Raw genomic sequence first — 20059 nt, forward strand, 5'->3', positions numbered from 1 at the left:
GGGTAGCTGCATGACTCCTCCAATATAAACTTATCCTTACATTGTATCTTAATAGCCACTGGTGTATGGGTAGCTGTATGACTCCTCCAATATAAACTTATCCTTACATTGTATCTTAATAGCCACTGGTGTATGGGTAGCTGTATGACTCCTCCAATATAAACTTATCCTTACATTGTATCTTAATAGCCACTGGTGTATGGGTAGCTGCATGACTCCTCCAATATAAACTTATCCTTACATTGTATCTTAATAGCCACTGGTGTTTGGGTAGCTGTATGACTCCTCCAATATAAACTTATCCTTACATTGTATCTTAATAGCCACTGGTGTTTGGGTAGCTGCTGCATGACTCCTCCAATATAAACTTATCCTTACATTGTATCTTAATAGCCACTGGTGTTTGGGTAGCTGCATGACTCCTCCAATATAAACTTATCCTTACATTGTATCTTAATAGCCACTGGTGTATGGGTAGCTGCATGACTCCTCCAATATAAACTTATCCTTACATTGTATCTTAATAGCCACTGGTGTATGGGTAGCTGCATGACTCCTCCAATATAAACTTATCCTTACATTGTATCTTAATAGCCACTGGTGTATGGGTAGCTGTATGACTCCTCCAATATAAACTTATCCTTACATTGTATCTTAATAGCCACTGGTGTATGGGTAGCTGTATGACTCCTCCAATATAAACTTATCCTTACATTGTATCTTAATAGCCACTGGTGTTTGGGTAGCTGTATGACTCCTCCAATATAAACTTATCCTTACATTGTATCTTAATAGCCACTGGTGTATGGGTAGCTGCATGACTCCTCCAATATAAACCTATCCTTACATTGTATCTTAATAGCCACTGGTGTATGGGTAGCTGTATGACTCCTCCAATATAAACCTATCCTTACATTGTATCTTAATAGCCACTGGTGTATGGGTAGCTGCATGACTCCTCCAATATAAACCTATCCTTACATTGTATCTTAATAGCCACTGGTGTATGGGTAGCTGCATGACTCCTCCAATATAAACTTATCCTTACATTGTATCTTAATAGCCACTGGTGTTTGGGTAGCTGTATGACTCCTCCAATATAAACCTATCCTTACATTGTATCTTAATAGCCACTGGTGTATGGGTAGCTGCATGACTCCTCCAATATAAACCTATCCTTACATTGTATCTTAATAGCCACTGGTGTATGGGTAGCTGCATGACTCCTCCAATATAAACTTATCCTTACATTGTATCTTAATAGCCACTGGTGTTTGGGTAGCTGCATGACTCCTCCAATATAAACTTATCCTTACATTGTATCTTAATAGCCACTGGTGTTTGGGTAGCTGTATGACTCCTCCAATATAAACTTATCCTTACATTGTATCTTAATAGCCACTGGTGTTTGGGTAGCTGCATGACTCCTCCAATATAAACCTATCCTTACATTGTATCTTAATAGCCATGGTGTTGGGTAGCTGTATGACTCCTCCAATATAAACCTATCACTTACATTGTATCTTAATAGCCACTGGTGTATGGGTTTCTGCATGACTCCTCCGATATAAATCTATCCCTAAATTGTATCTTAATAGCAACTGGTGTATGGGTAGCTGCATGACACCTCCGACATATAGACATACCTTGACATTGCACCTTGATACCGGTAGCCAATAGTATACGATGTATGGGTAGCTGTATGATTTCTCCGATATAAACCTACCTTGACATTGTACCGTGAAAGCCACTGGTGTCTGGTGTATGGGTAGCTGGATGACTCCTCCGATATAAACCTACCTTGACATTGTACCGTAATAACCACTGGTGTCTGGTGTATGGGTAGCTGTATGACTTCTCCGATATAAACCTACCTTGGCATTGTACCGTAATAACCACTGGTGTCTGGTGTATTGGTAGCTGTATGACTCCTTCGATATAAACCTAATCTGACATTGTACCGTGAAAGCCACTGGTGTCTGGAATATGGGTAACGGTATATTAAAATTCCAAATTCCGCACTGATCGTGAGCGCATTAGGCCATTTGTGAGGACATATTTAGACATCTCATGATCATCAGGAAAGTTTCTCAGGTTTCGGCAGTAACTTCGTGAGTGGTGCCAAACAATTCCCCGAACACCACGGAAGGTTCATTTTCGTGTTGAATTCGTGTGTCCTTCTTGCCCTTCGTATGGCAATCGCGCGGACATCTTGGCTGTTCGTGTCTTCTTCTTTTTTTACATCGTGTAATCATCGGCGACAATTGACTCAATGGGATCACGAACGCAATGTAAAGGAAAACACGAAGAATCACGAATCCAATACGAAGGAAACACGAACTTATCCGATGGCTTAAAGAACTCAACACGATTACGTGAAGGCCTCGTAAGGCAACCATGAAGACATCATATCATAGTACGATGTCATCACAGTAGAAATACGGTGCAGATGAAAACAATGTAATTTCAGTCGTTCACATGAAGACATGTATAAAACTCAGCATCAGGGTATAATTCTCAGTCACCTTATCTATTCATTTCGAGTTTTTGAAAATATATTAAATCTAAATATCCTCAACTGATTCCAGATTACCTCAACATTGAAACTAAATCACTTAATATGACAAAATATTTCTTCCGCAAATTCTACAACTTCTGATATTAATTACTTATTTGAATTAACTAAATTATGATCAATATGTGATTAAAACAATATTATACGGCTGTGCTTGTTAACAATATTCTATTGTTATATTTGCTTTTCTTTTTAGGACGGAGGACATCGTGCTGCAACCGTAAGTGCATCGTATTTACAAAACGACGTCGCATACATGCAACCATCGTGTCGCCATCGCACAGCATTCGTGTAAACTTTGTTCAGCCATCGTACATGTATCTACATTCTTATAAAAAGACATAGTCGCGTTGACTTCGTATTCGGTTCGGGTATAATCGTATGTCGATCGGATATCCAAATCGGGACAGTGTGATGGTGTCTTGTGTATGGGTTGCTGTATGACCCCTCTAATATAATATATATTACCTTGACATTGCATCACAATAACTACTGGTGTGTATGTGGCTGTATGACTTCTCTCCAATAAAAATCTTTCATATCATTATACCGTAATAACCACTGTTGTCTGGTGTATGGGTAGCTGTATGACTCCTCCGACATAAACCTACCTTGACATTGTACCGTGATAACCACTGGTGTCTGGTGTATGGGTAGTTGTATAACTCCTCCAATAAATGAAAACATTAAGCTGTATGGCCGGTATTGTGTAACTGACAACATCTTGTTTGTATGTAGGTAGAAATCGTAATTATTGTCAGTCGGTGAGGTGGTTCCGTATTTGCCATAAGTACGGCAGGATCCCATCATGGAGATGTTAACGTACACTATAGCAGGGGAGCTGTTGAAAAACCCTCCGGGAATGGCGGCCATGTACTGTGTACCGTTCGGAAGCATATTTATAGTGTTGTTGTCATAGGAGGTTGTAGTCGGTAGAGGAAACCCCATCAGGAAATTGATGTCGGGTATTTCATTTCCGTCCTCATCAAAAGCAAATGTTGTTATAACGGGTACACTGACATCATCAGAAGACTGGGTTTGGTCAAACGGGGTTTCTTTGTAGAATATTCCCTAGAGAACACAGTATACAATAAGGCAATTTTGAAGGACAAAGCAATATTACATAAACACTACCTGCATTAGAGGGTGACAGTACCTAGTGTCATCCCGAGGATATCACTGTCACCCGAGGCGAAGTCAAGGGTGACAGTGATTTTCCTAGGGGTGACATTAGGCACTGTCACTCTCTAATGCAGGTAGTATTTATTTTATCATACCAAAAGTCTAGAAATAAACTAGTTTTCATGTACTTGCATTCTATTGAAAATTTTTACTTATCTTAGCAAAAGTCGAAAACTCACCGTCGGCAGTAAAATGACATATCAGCTCCCATACTGTACTCAGTAGCGCTTATTACCATTGCATTGCAAAAATATTACTCACAGCAAGCATTCGGTGAAATATTCTTGTTGTCTTGTCTCCTGCGTTTGTTAAAATCTTAACGTTTTTGTAAGTCTCAATGAATTTTGGGTCCGTCCCGTCGTCTGTTTACAACATTAGCAACGTCACTAAGACGCTTGTCATCGTATGTCTTCTGTTCACCTTATCATCGACGGGTTGATAAAAACGTTGATATAGTTGATATAGCGTTATAGCGTTGATATAGCGCTGTTGACAGGTTGATAAAAACGTTGATATAGTTGATATAGCGCTATAGCGTTGATATAGGGTTGATATTGCGCTTGGACGATATGCGAATATTTGTAAACGAAAAGCTCCGTTCTTAGTTTGAAACAATAAACAAAGATGGCGTCGAAAAAGGAAACGTGTGCGCATCTTTTTCGGGCGGTTCATATTTTGCACTGTCAAAAATACACTATCACCCGTTGTTAGGGGGTTGCTACGAACGTGTCTATTGTCTCCTATTGTTATAATGCTAACTGCCGTGTGATAGTGTAAAATAATAAATATCTCTCGACCAATCAGAATGCAGGATTCTCACTTGAGGTATAATAAATAACATTATTGTTCAAACTGTATGAAGTTTTATAAATATAACATTCATGTACTAACCATAAGTATCCTTTTTGAACTGGACATCATTCGTCTGGAGAAGTACCTAGGTTGTACAACTACTCGACCGTACGATGTTACATACTCTCCTTGAAGCACATCTAAGTCTCCCATAGCAATTATCACCGACGTTCCACTGTGTTCGAAGGTTTTGAGAATGTTTTCTGTTTTCATGTATAACTTCGCATACTTAATAAAAGCATCCTGAAGTTTGAGCAGTTCCAACTACAAACAAAGATACATATTACACCGTCATCATTCTTTTCAATTTAGTGTTACATGGAGTTACAAAAAAGTTTCTTGCAACTTCTACATGTACAAACAAATATTGCATTGCTGATGATAATACTTGGTGGAATATTAGTAATACCACACTGATCGACACTTTTACTTTCACTCTTACGTTTAGTGTGAATTCAATAGTTGAAATGATAAAAATATGCGAAAGACCGAACCTGTTTTCACATACGTTAGGAATTTCTCGTTTCAGACTTGTAATTGATAATAATGACTATTTTCTCTGAGTCTAATTCGTGTAATAACATATAGGTAATTTTTGGGTGATTTGGTGGTTAAGTCATTCGCCTTTCACCTAACCGGCTTGGGTTCGATCCCCGGCACGGACGTCAAACCGTTAGGGGTCACCTGCCCCGATCACGTTGGTTTTCTCCGGGCACTCCGGTTTCCTCCCACACTAAAATCAATCACGCGCTTACATCCGGACTATCGAGAGTGATTTGCATAAGTTGTATAACTTGTTTCGTAATAGATGTAAAATAAACAAAGTTTATATTTATATTCTGGTACTTTATCGATATGTTATTGATACTCGATCAGCTCTGGTCTCTCTAGATGCAAAAGTCCGACCCTGACATTCTCAATCTTAAGATGACAATGTATTATTTGCTTGTTTTAGCTTACAAATTGTGATTCCTTCTTTCAGTTATTCGCGTGGAAAATGTGCAACTGAAAAAATTAGGCACGAAAACTCGTATTTATTATCCTCAATTACAGTTATGATAGATTGTAAAGTTCGTAAGCCAATTTGACTCAAAAGGGTAGAAGAAAAAAAAGTCGCGTTATTACGCCACACTTTGGCGTTATTACGCGAAACTCTCGCGTTATTTCGCGAAACGTACAATATACGTACCATGTATATTTTTGTAGCAATGAGGAAGTAATCAACAACTTTCAAACCAAACGGTTATCATGTGACCAATTTTGCAAATGCGTGTGCATTTGTTGAGGTCAAATTTTATTTTATAGTGTCATACCACCCTGGTTAATATGAATTAAGGCCGAGGTCGCATATATAATCAGTGGTCGCTATTTCGTATTCTACCTGGACAGAATAACATCATATCCATATTAATCGAATCAACGGCCCCTAATTTTCATATTAGATAGAAGTGTCTCTGAAAAATGTCAATAGGATTATAGCAGTGGAGTTCGAAACCTCAATATCGATGCGACCATGACATCACAACACTAATTAAGCTGATGCTTCCAGAAAAAGGAAAATTATGAGTTTATATTTTATAAATCGACCACGCATGACCATGGGATTAGTTGAATGTTTTATCTTAAATAGATGATTACTAACAATTGTGATACTTTTGGATTTCCAACAATAGAATGTCACATGCAGTAACGCTAAAGTTAAATAAAATACATTGTACATCAATGGATCTAATGGGAAGTATATATGCTCGTGGGAGTTATTTCAGCAACAGTTTAGAAACAAGCCAAGATAAATTTTGTCTCTTATAAATTTTGTTCATAAACGATACATGTTTGTTTAGTAAAGTATGTGTAATGTTTTCTTTATATGTTGCTAATATTTCTTTAAGTTGTCATATGGTGACTAGTGGTTTTCATACATTAACCTTAAATCAGTTAAGCCATCACAAAGTTGCTATTATAAGTTTAGTGTTGTTGTTTTATTTATACATATATATATATTTATGTATATAAAGTACATATTTTATGTAAGTAAACCTGTAACCCTGAAACTTACCGTCAGTGGTAAATTTTGACACCCAGAATTATTCGCCTCGAACCCGTACACTAGATTCAGGATACGGAGATACCCTGTATATTCACATGAGAAATGGAAAATTTGTAAAATACTTAAACATTAGACATTTTTTTATTTAATAGTTTATAAAGGTTTTTTAATAACATCTACAGAATAAATCTCCGTTATTATATAATTATACTAAATAAAACGTACAATGTATTTGAATAACAATTATATTATTACTTACATAATATATACTAATAATAATAAAAATACTGTTAAAGGTATCTTCATGATTCCAACTGTTCCGAAATCAGAATGATTTTTTTAGTGTTCCAGCAAAATTAATGTATTTTATTTTTCTTACTTTTTGAGAAAATCAACTTTTTATGTTCCTGTTCCCCCGATGCAAAAATTCACTTGGAAGGTCTTTATCACTCCGGTGTTGATTCCGGTTGAAAACAAGCGTTCTGACGCCCTTCGAATTTGCGAATTCAAACTCAACAAAAGTAGCGGAACAATATCAATAAACCAGATATTTTCAGCACTAATATCGAGATTAATCAGGCATAGAACTCGATACCAGGTAATAAGAATTTCCTGTAACAGTTGCGATATGAAAATATTGCGATGTGAGTAAATAAATGATTAATTTCTTTATTCTGATTACATTTCTAAATTTGACGATTTGATCCCGAACATTCCAATGACATCACTTTTTAGTCCTCTATGAGCCCGGGTGATTCGACCTTGCAAGATGACGTTTTGAAGGATTGAATAAGCATGCATTTGTGCTATTATGGTGACAATTTGCACTCATATACAGCTTAGCATAGTTTAAAATAATAGTGTTACTTTATCTTGAAACATTTAATTATTTAAACGTCACTTTGACAAAAAGAAACAGTAGGCCTACGTAGGCTACAATGTAAATCTTACAGCGTTTGTGGATACAATGCTTCGTTTAGTAGATGAAATTCATGAAATATTGCACAAAAACATCATTAACATGCTTCTGAAACATATAATAAATGATTTGAATTGAATATGTTTGACATTGTGTGTAAAAAATCTATTTTGGTCTTTCGCCGTCGAAAACCTATGAAACCGCGGTACCACTAGGTTGCGAGCAGCTATCGTGATTCTTTCGTGGTTTTTTTTCTTATTCATTGAAAAAGCGATCTTTGAAGACTTAAGACTATCTCTAGTCCAAAAGGTTTGATTTATGATCAATGTGTTATTATCATTTTTTCACTTTTCTTCATGCTGAAACAACAGCTACATGCACATTACATTTACAAATTTTTATTTTTCCTATTAGGAATTTAAATACTCAATCATACATCATCAAAAAATAACAATGTTTTCTGCTTCTTATAAAAAAATCACTGTATATAAAAAAAGCAGAAATCTGGCTCAGTGTTAACGTGCAGATCTTCTGATCTTTCGATTCTCACCACCGGCGGCAATTTTTTTTTCGTTTTTTTTTTTTTTTTTTTTTAATATATCATGCAAACATGCCTATTCAAACTATTCACAATATCTGGCGAGGGCTACATGTACATGTAGCTCTATTACTACAGAATAAATAATTATATATCTGAGGATTTACATCGGTCAGTATCTTACAGTAGATAGGCCAAGGACGTGTCCTTGAATAGGCCTCTTAGTTTTATTTTGGTGTTGATACGGAAAGACGAGATGTCTCATGTCTCCTGGACATTAAAACAAATCATTTATTTCATCTAGGCAAATAATAATTTGAAAATTCCAATATACCGCCTGCAAGGAGACGTCCTAGGCCTATCGCTACCCACAATACACTCGATCGTGGTCTTATACATATGTATTATGTAACTTTTCATCGATAATTTGATCCAGATATATCTGTCTTCGAAAGTTATATTTAGAATTATGAATATGTGGAAGGAACGTATGTACAAGATAAAAAAACAACCCATCTCAACTGCTATTGCGGTACCGTGAAATGTAATATTGGTCAACTCAGCCCAAGCACAGGGGCACGCAAATTATTCATCATGTAAAATAATTCCTATGTACGTCATGTCGGTTAGCTTGTAATTGAATAATAATAAGATTGGGTAAAATATATCTGTAGAACATCTCTAAATTAACATAAATTAATAATGACCTTGTGTGAGGCATTGATACACTAATTAACATGAGTGTTATCATATAGGGATTGGATTTCGTTTTTATGTTAACCATGCTTGTATGGAGCAATTCCTCTAAGAATATATTCTATGGGGCGCGTTAGCGCCCCATATTGAATATATTCTTAGAGGAATTGCTCCATACAAGCATGGTTAACATAAAAACGAAATCCAATCCCTATATTTACACTCACACGACTTTTTATTTATATTTTATGCAATAAAATCGTCATTTGAAAGTGACGTAATTATTCAATAAAAGTCGGTCAAAGGTGGGAGGAGCTTACTCAATTGAACAGCGAATGATGACGCTTCACGTAAGGTAGAATTATTCATCCGCGACGACAAAAAAGTTCAATATTTTAGTGTAAAATAAACATGACAAACAAAGTAAATTTCAGAGATAATTTTATTTAATCAGATCAGAACTTTTAAATATATATTCAATTTTGCTAAAAGTTAATATATAGCGTAATAACATAAAGAATTTGTACACGGTCACATGTGTGAACTCGGTGACCGTTATTGTGCAGCGAGGCGAAGCTGACGCACGCTTACACACTTTAGTTAGCCGAAGTTGTGAAAACACCGATTTTCAAGTAGCTCAATGTGTTTGAGATGTCGTCTGACTAGACGATATTACATCCTTGGGAGCCATGTGATTATATAATCTACGCTTAGATCCATATCGCCATCGATAGATGAAACAAATTCACTTGTGTTCGATGGATACAATGTATTTGTTGTGACGCGGAACTGTCAACACGTGGATTATAAGCGGTGCATGTTTTATAATACACATGATTAAATACTCAAAGAACAAAGACAAGAGGATATGTTTATAACTGACTTCTATCAGAGGGTCTCACACCCGTCCACTCCAAAGGCTCGATCGTAGGACGAACATAGGCACAGAGGTAATGTTTACATTTGTCACCCATCATTTTTTAACAAAAATGAAAGCACCTCGCCCCGGTCGGGATATTTTTTCCGTTTCTTTATACAATTGTTAATTTAAAAATTGTTTGAATCATATATAAATATAAAACATGTATATATTGTTTACATTTTTCCAAAATTCTATGAAAAACAACAACATACACGTAATGTTTCGTCAAAATGTAAACAAAGCCATGTGTTTCTTTTTAAAAAAAAGTAGTCCTTTTACGTTGCACAGAACATTTCCTTACGCAAGTTCAAAGTTCAATGTTACCATGCAGTTATGGTAAACAAAATCGGCTAGTATTAGCGTATAGTAACCAAGCCTAGCAAGTGTAAATATAACGTTATGTTGGTTCGTTTGACGTACCACTCGCACTTACAATGTATGTGTGTAGAAGTATATAAACGTATGTAAAGTAATACAAATGAGTGAACCCTTTATGTTGATTAGCACGCTTTTCGTTCTCATCTGTCTATGTTAGCATATAACAATGAGTTATATTTTCTATAGAACATGTTACCGTAGAACAGGTAGGTCTAAATCACGTTACTCACAGTCAGTAGTTGAGTTCGTATTAAGTTCGTCAGTTGACAAGGCGTCCATTTTCAGTGTTATTTGATCCTCGATGTTTTCTATTTCTCTCTGTATTAATTCAAAGCAAATATTATTGAACATTAAATACCGATTTCTGCTCAGTTCTTTTACTAGTTCAATTTCTGTTAATCAGAATTAGTATGCAAATGCTTGTTTTAAGTATCTTTGATACATAAGCTACTTTGCATTACAAATCTCACCTGTAAAGAATGAATAAAGACATCAATATCATACAATAATTCAATCAATAAAGATACAATAAATTTGAAAATAAACTGCCAATTGTAATAACAAGCAAAATTTTTTCACGAGGTCTGAGATATCCCTGTCCACCTGACAGAACCATGTTTGATTCTTTTTTCCCATACGTTAACTAAATATGATCAAAATACAGTCATATAGAAATATTTCCAGGACGCCGCCAAAATATAGGAACGTCGTAATGCGCCCATATTATGACGTCGTCGACAATAGTCATCGCATGTAATGATGACGTCACGTCATTGTTTAGAGCGTGTGATATGTCTTCTCTCTACCCCGGTAAAAGACAGGAATATATTTTCCCTAGCAACCACCTGATATACCTATCAAGTATGGCAGAAACATATATCTCTCGCACCACGAGAGCGCTCAGAGATTTCGGTTTGCTCATGAATTCCAATATTGTTTTCTGAATGGACATAACAATTTGTTGACTATTTCGTTTTCATCATACAGAATATCGTAATGCGTTTAATTATGATGACGAGTGTTGTAAAATTTATTTAGTACGTCGCATAAGTGGTTGAGATGCGAAGAAAAAATAATTTAATTCAATAAATAATTACAATTACATACACTTAATATGTCAAATATTATGTATATCTACATACATATTCCCAGTATTCTAGTAGTAGGTCTATGTGAAATCCCTTACCAGATATGAGCACATGACGTCCGAGTTATCCGCGATGTGTTGATACAGTTCTTCACTATACACCTCCAGCTGAGTTTGGTTTGGTGAGTCCGTCTGGTCAATCCTGTTAGAAAGTGATTCCAACGCCGCTTCTAAAACTAGATTTAAAATTCGACACATGCGTATCATTATCATTAATAATAGTCCGGAACCAATGTACTACAATTGTACGTTGGAAGTGAAATATTACATTTCTATAAAATTTTAATGAAACCAACTATGTTAGAACATTATCGCTATATGAAAGCCTCACAGTCATGGTCGTACGAAAACAAGACATGAGTCTTTGTCATGGAATTTAGAGAATATGTGAGTAGAATTATCACGCTGTGATTAGCTCCCCTTGGTATTTCGTAAACTGAAACACGGGTTTAGTTCGCAAGTATGCGAGAATATTTATATTGCTTATATGCTTATAAATAACCCATACATAGTAGATTGGCTGGGGCTATGTATCGGTTAACACTTTACATCTACATTTACTTGTCACTTCTACAATATAAACTAACCAAGGCAAAGTGAAATATAGGACGGTATAACTGACACCCAAAACATGAACATTATGACGTGGTGTCGTCAACTCATCACCGTCAAAATGGCTATTCCTTCTTGATGACTAAAACGTCGTTAGTAAACGGTTATCCTGGTCTAGCTTAAACAATGTTAATGCAGAGACCCTAAAATGAGTTGATAATGTAAATATAAGCATTAAACTATCTTCCTATGGCATCTATGTAGACCATAGAAGCCATAGGAAGACAGTTTAATGTTTAATCTGATTCCGTTAATAAACAGCTAAATATAGAATAATTCAAACAGATGATTTTAACAATAACCTATAAACTATATGAAATTATAGTTAGTTGATAGAATTAATACGTTAATACTCGGTAGTAAACAAGACATTTTACTTGACGATGAACGATGGCCAGTTGTAAGGATAACTGTCTCAGATTTTATACATAGAATGATTCAAGATATGAACTGTTTAATTGATTTGTAAATAACTTCTGACATGAAATGACCATGTAAATCTCTTTAAGAGGAAATAAAGATTGTCTGTCTGTCTGTCTGTCTATGAAAATATAGTTAGTTGATAGAATTAATACGTTGATAGAACTAATATGTTTGTATTGCCTACAATTTATAGCTGGACCTTTTTGGGCATTTCAAGCAATAAAGCCGGAACATGTTGTTAGAAACACGCAGAACCTGCAAATTGTAACTATATATCCAACATGTTTGTTCTATATGATTATATCGTTTTGAGACACTAAGCAGGAGTCACATTATATATACGTTATATTTACCTAACGTGTATCATTTGACGACATGCTTTATTCCATAAACATAGAAATCAGATATATAAGCGTACGCATAGTTGTGATATCGGCTAGTCCATTTGTGTAGACTTTATGCATATCGTCAAACGTTAACGTTAGTGTGAACATATAACTTAATATCTGTTTAACAACACACACTATACATAATACATTTAAACTTTGTGAGAACCCGCTACGCGGATTCACACAGTTTGCAAACAAATTTCTTACATAACCCGATGAAATTAAAAAACAATGACTTCAATGCTTATGATTGATGTTCCAGGCTACTTTATAAAATGTACGTTTTCACGTACGATTCCATTGATTTTTTCCAATGGATTATTTTTTCGTGAAATAATTAATTTTTCTTGGTTTTATACCAAATCTGGCTTTCTGATTGGCCAATATTTTTTTTTTGTATACCACAATGAAAAAAAATTTCCGAGAATGGCAAGAAACCCCGACGTTATCGTGACGTCACAATAGAGAAATTGACGTTGCGTATTGATTCGGAAAAAAGAATCCCTTGAAAAACCACTATAATGTTACATTTAAACATACTTCATTTTATCAAATAGAGTATAAAATAAGTTATAAGTATTGATGTCACTATTTTTTAATTTTATCGGGGTATGAAAAAAAATTGTTTGCAAACTGTGTGAATCCGCGTAGCGTATTCTCACAAAAGTTTGCAAACAATTTTTTTTTCATACCCCGATAAAATTAAGAAATAGTGACATCAATGCTTAAATGAATAAGCCAATCAGAAAGCCAGAAACAAATAGAAAATTAATTAGTAATGGATGGTATGCGGCTATTGAGTAATAATCATAATTTTTTTTTTCTCTCTTGCACTCAGGACTAAGGTCATTCTCTATGCATATATGGTCCCAATGCGACAATGGTATATAGCAAATGTATATCTTTTATATATCTTTCAAAATAACAAGTCTAATTGTTTCTAACAGTAATTTTTTCCGACAGAGACAGAGAGAAAGAGAGGAGGGTCGAGATAGAGAGGAGGGGAGTGAGAGTAAAGAGCAACGTAGAGAGAGAGGGGTGGAGAGAAAATACAGAAAGATAGAGAGAAATACAGAAAGATTGTGTGAAAATACATAAAGCGATAGGGGGAAGGGGAGAAAAAAACAGAACGAGAGAGGGTAAGAGGGAAAAGACAGCGAGGATGAAAAAAAAGGAAAAAGAGAGAGGGGGAAGCAGGCGGAAAAGACAGGAAGAGGGAGTTAGAGAATAGAGAGAATGCGGAGGCAAGCGAGACGGTCATGGGCGCATGGCAAGTAGGACTACTGTAGATGAGTGAGAAAGCTTAGAGAAAAATAGAATATCCGGTAAAGGGAGTGAGTGGAGAGATGAGAGTCAGGCTAGAGCAAGTGCGAAAGCTAAAGTAAGCTATGTGAGAGTCATGAAGTCATCATCTTTCTTACAAGGATTCACATTACGCTAATATTCAATTATAATACAATCATGCGGAAAGAAAAAATGTGAATATTTATATATCGTTTGAGTGATTTTTTTTTTAAATTGTTGTAAATATCCATTGTCTCACTTTTTCCATATCTGCTAAAGATATTCTTCTTTCAGTGTCATCATAGTACATTTTATTATTATTATTATTATTATCTTTTTTCACCATTGTTTCAAATACACTGTATTTAATTTCTAAGCGAGTCATGAACCAAAAACATTACATACAATTATACTTAACAAAATTGATTTCATGCGCACACAATCTTCCTTTGTACAGGTATACATCAAGTGTCATTGCCCTATATTCCACCAAACAGTCCATATAAAAAGGAAAAAGGCTACGGCACTCAAAACTTATACAGAGAAAGTAAAAAAAAAAAATGAAATAAATAAATAATTAACCTTTTTCACGTATGAATACTAATTGCCATATTTTGCATGATCTTATTACAAACCTGTACATGCAAATTAGATAATTCAAAGAGATTAATTTACAAGGTACCATTACACGCATGTAAGAAGTTATTTATGCATGTGTTGCTTGGCAAATGTCTAATTTTCCTTACATCGCTATACATTTTCAATTCGTTTTTTAATACCCTAAAAATGTCAATTTCCTTCGTTCTTTTTTCACTAACGTAGTATGTTTTATAAACAGAAAAATATATAATCGATACTAGGACATTTAAATCTTCATATACTGGCGATTCCGTTTTATAGCCGGTAATAATATATTTGATATTTGCAAAGTTCCTTCCAATCTTAATTTTCTTAAACGTTTCATTGACTTTTTCCAGAATCTTTAACATGTTCACATAAAATAAAGAAATGATCGTAATCCACCGTTACCTGACATGTAGTACACAAAGGATTGGATTCTATTTTCCATTTGTACAGTAATTTTTTACAGGGTAGTATACACATGAAAAGTTTCGACCTAAAGATTTTTAATTTATTCTCATCCAAAGAGTGAAAACTAAAGTTGAGACTTGTTTTTAATTGAGTATCGCTTTACAATTCAAATTTATTTTTCCAAAAATTAAATGTGCTTTAATTTTCTTATTCTTTACTAATAAGTCATAAATTACTTTATTGGTAAGCTTTTCAAGAGGAATACACTGTCTACTCTTAGTCGTTATTTGCAATTTCAAAGCATCATGCGTGATTGTTGTATTAATAGAAGAATTAGATCGGAGTTCCTGTAACCACCACTTTGGAATTGATTTTTTCAACATAATAAGCTGTGACATCCAGTTCTGTTTCGAGGTCAGCTTGTTCAAAATATACTTCTCACAGATTTTTCCAGAATCATCGATTACATTGTCAATTGTTAATAGATCATGTTTAATTTTTAACCCAATTTGGAAATAATAAGGAATATTTCCCGTTTTTAATATGTCTGTTGCCCCAAATGATTTCTTTTCTTATATCTAGGTAATTTCGTGGATTGCATTTGTATTCACCCCCCTAAATTTTCCACGCATTTATTATATCTAAATAAAAATCTTATTTAAAGTTGACCACATGGTCAGTTTGACTCTTATTGCATAAGAAAATAAGGCCATCTATACCATATTGATCAAAATAGAAAAATGAAATAGAGGTCCAGTTAGCACCAACATTATCAAAAAATCTTTTAACCCATGTCACTTTTAACATATATATATGAGATTCCACATCAATCATTTGTATCCCGCCGTCCTCGTGTTTACCGATAAGTGTCTTTCTCTTAATTTTTTCCATTTTTCCATCCCAAATGTAGGTGAAAAATATCTTTTCCAATACACTAATCTGTACTTTACTTATGTTTTGAGTCGACGCTATATATGTAATTTTAGATAAAAGTATGGCTTTTACGACAGTAATTCTACCTAGCATAGTTAATTTGCTTTTCTTCCAATTCTTAATGTCACGTTCTATAGCCTCTAATTTTAACTCCCAGTTTCGATTCTGACAGGCAAATTTATCTGGTCCAAAAAATATCCTAACGATTTTACTTGCCCTCTACTCCAGGTTATATTCTCATATACATCATTTCTAAATTTTTCTCCCTAGCCAAATACCCTCTGATTTGTCTTTGTTAATCTTTAACCCAGAAAGTTCCCCAAACATTCCAATTTCCTCTAAGGCCGTTACTATATCAGAATATTTCAAAAACAAAGTTGTGTCATCTGCTAATTGACTTATTTTTAAATGTTTGTTTCTTACCGTTACACCTCATATATTCTTGTTGGAGCATATCCTAATTGCCACAATTTCGGCCGCTATGATAAAAAGTAGACAAGATAACGGACAACCTTGTCGAATACCACGATGTATATTAAATCTGTCTGATATCCAGTTATTATTAGAAACATACCCGTAAACATTATTATACATAGATTTTACCCATTTGATAAAATGCTTCTAATGAGGCGAACATAAACTCCCATTCAATCGTGTCAAAGGCCTTAGTAAAGTCTAAAAATAAAACCGATGCATCAATGTTAAAATGTTCCGAAAAATCTATAATATCCTGAATTTGTCTAATATTGAAACCAATAAACCTATTTTTTATATACCCGTTTTGGTCTGTATTAATAATCATAATTTTGTAAATATTTTGAATTTCAAAAGTACAGTGTTTTATGAAGACCTACTATTTGTTGTGAAAAGAAGCTTATTGGAGTATTATTGTGTGGTTACCCACAGGAAACTAACCTACCTGTGAAAGTTTTGACAGCCGTGGATTCTATTACAGATTTACTTGACAACAGTACTGGTGTTGACGGCATCAGGAGAGAAAGAGACGGTAGTACATCGGAGTGGTCCATCGCTACAACCGTCGACGTCATCATCACTGAAGCTGACGACTGCGCATGAGCGTAACGCTGTGCTACAGATCTAGATGGCGTTGATGTCGGACTAGATAACAGTGTCTGATGAACTGAGTCTGGCGGTAACGTTGTCTCTATAGTTGGCAGGTCTTGTGGCGGACAAGGGTTCTGTGTCAGACTCGCTGTGTGTGTTAACGTTATGATGTCTGTTCGTAATAAGTCTTAAATATAAAATATTAATATACCTTTACTTCTTTTTCGCTATATAAAAAGTAGTCAATAGAAATGCTATTAAAATTTTCACTGTCATAAAAAGCTATTCCCCGGTAAATAGTCATTTGGACTATTTACCGTGGGGAAAAGGCTATTTACCTGCATTCAAATTTGGCGGACTTTTCCTCTATAGCGATTTTGATTGGACGTCATCTGACGACGTTTCATGACGTCAGATGACGCTTATGTGACGTAATTGACATTCCATCGCAAAGCGACAAGGCTGGTGTTTGGGAAAATGGCTGTAAACGGAACATGATTTGACAACTTTGACGAGGAAACACTAACAAAGTTGGTAAACGAAAGAGACAGTGCAAATACCAACAGGTTATCAAAACTGCGGTAAACATCTTGAAGGATTACCTCCGAGAAAAATCACTTGGAACGATCAGTGAACTTGAGGATGAAACAAGCAAACATGTGAACGGTATTCTTCGAAAGTTTTACGCTGAGTTGAAAAAAGATGATGGATCCCGATACACTAAAAAATCCATGATTACAATCAGGTATGGATTGTAAAAGTACTTTTCAAAGAAGCGCGATGAGAATATTATAAACGCCGACGCATTTAAGAAAGCAAATGAAATGTTTAAGTCGGTGTTGGTGAACCTAAAAAAGGTGGGATTAGGAGATACGAAACAAAAAGCTCCAATTGATGCAAAAGACATGGAGAAGCTTTACGCAAATGAAATCTTTTCTACAAATACCTCGGAGGGATTACAAAACCGGACAATATTTGAATATCTATACTATTTCTGTAATAAAGGCCGTGAGAACCTGAGAGATATTCAGAAAAATGATTTCAACATCAATACTGATGCTACAGGGAGACGATACGTCACTGTCACCAGTCGGCAAACAAAAAACCATCGAGGCGACGATTTAAGAGACAATGACAAGGAGGGACGCATGTATGATCAACCAGGTACTGTAACGTTGATTTTATTGATAGTTTTAATATTTCAAATTTGAAAAAGCGTATTTAAAGGTGTAGCTTATACAAACAATACCAAATTCGTTTACAATTACGTCGTGTTCATTTTTCATTAGCATTGACTTTTGTCATTTGTATGAGTCAAGTAAATAATGCATTTCATTTTCCTTCCTCTTCATATGTTTCAGGGAATCCTAATTGTCCTGTGGCTACTATTGAGAAATACCTAAGCAAATTAAATCCTAACAATGACAACTTCTGGTAAAGGCCGAAGAAAACTGTCGATCAGAGCATGGATGTGTGGTATGATAATTGCGCTGTAGGTAAAAATGCTTTGAACAATTTCATGTCACGGCTCAGCAAAGATGCAGGTCTCTCTGTTAAATACACCAACCATATTATACGGGCAACATGTATCCCGACGCTTGACCAAAAGGGAGTCGAAGCAAGGCACATCATGGGCATAAGTGGGCACAAATCGGAAAACTCTATCAGGTCTTATAGTAAGAGACTAAGTGAAAACAAGAAACGCCAAATTTCGGACATAGTAAGTAAAAATGTTGTCCCAGCAAAGTCTCCAAAACTACACAACTCTTTCAACGGAAATGAACTAGCTACATGCTCTTCCAACCTCCAGCTTCCCGACTTTTTAGACGACGAATTCGAAAGTATAATGGCTGACATTACTGCATATGAGCTAGCCGCTACTAGGACAAATGTCTGCAATAACATCCCAATGAGTACATCAGGCAATATTCCAGGAAATTTCCATCTCAATAATTGCAATGTTACCATCAATATCGCAAAGTAGAATTAACTGGATTATATAAATACTGACTGTTGTTATGGAATATTATATATGTTATCTTATTTACTGTTTGTGCATTTCTTGAATATCAATAAAATTTCATTAATTTAATACAGTATTTCAGTTGTGTTTTTTGTTAGAACTATAATTATAAGAGCGCAGCTCTCTGCGCGGCCGAAGGCCGCGTAGAGCGAAGCTCTACTAACCATAACACGTGTGTGTATACAGATTCCAATACATTCCAGTACCCCAAGGACTTTGAAATCGTGTCCCGCGGGAAAAGTCTCGCGCCTCCATGCAGACAGCCATGTTTTAATTCTCGTTATCAGCACGACGAGATTTGAAACTTTTTCTAAAAACAAAACGTGTCATAAGGATACACCTTGAAATTACTGTAAGTAGTTTTAGATAATTACACAAAGACAAGAACGATTACTGAACGATGTACTGGTCAAAATAATATACTGATTGTGAGTTGTCAAGCGCACGGCACCGTCAGCCGTGACGTCAGGAAGCTTGTTGCCAAAGATGACGACACATATTCCCGCGCATTTTTGATACATGGCATATTGCCAAGTTTTTCTCCTTTGAGAGAAACAAGATCGAAAGAAAATTGTACTATTCCAGTTAAATATTTCTTTTTGACCTGTATATGACGACTGTCAATATATTACTAGACACAAAAGATTCATCAATAGTGTTGAAGAATAGCATTTACTAAAAAAAATCAATAATCGGACTACAAGTTTAAAAACAGTCCTAGTTCTGAGGTTATACTAACCATGTTTACAATTTACATGTAGCTGCGCTCTTCTGAGTCTTTGCCTTCAATTCATATTAAAACACAGACATGGTCAGAGGTATGGGTATTATGGTGGCGAACATATTATTACCAATAAAATGTTCTTGATTTTACGCGTCATTTAATCACGATGACATCTTCGTCACTATAATAGTATACACCATGTATGTTTTTTTCATAGCGAAAATGGAGCAAAGGTATAATAAAACTCTTATTGAATGGGTATATTCGGGAAATAGCACTTTTATGGATATCTCAAACCGAATGAAAGATTTTGGCTGG

At 35.2% G+C, this 20059-nt stretch overlaps 1 protein-coding gene across 1 annotated transcript; it reads right to left on the reverse strand.

Moving 5' to 3' along the window:
- Window positions 1–1944: 1944 nt before the first annotated feature.
- LOC138307011 (uncharacterized) lies at window positions 1945–17199 on the reverse strand. Its single transcript, XM_069247636.1, has 7 exons — window positions 16849–17199; window positions 11296–11432; window positions 10340–10427; window positions 6666–6739; window positions 4649–4873; window positions 3187–3646; window positions 1945–1979 (listed from the first exon to the last, which is right to left on the reverse strand). Exons 1-7 carry the CDS (start codon window positions 16979–16981, stop codon window positions 1945–1947), a joined length of 1152 nt encoding a protein of 383 aa, XP_069103737.1. The 5' UTR covers window positions 16982–17199.
- Window positions 17200–20059: the final 2860 nt, after the last annotated feature.

Source organism: Argopecten irradians, chromosome 14, assembly GCF_041381155.1.
Source record: "Argopecten irradians isolate NY chromosome 14, Ai_NY, whole genome shotgun sequence".
NCBI lineage: Eukaryota > Metazoa > Mollusca > Bivalvia > Pectinida > Pectinidae > Argopecten > Argopecten irradians.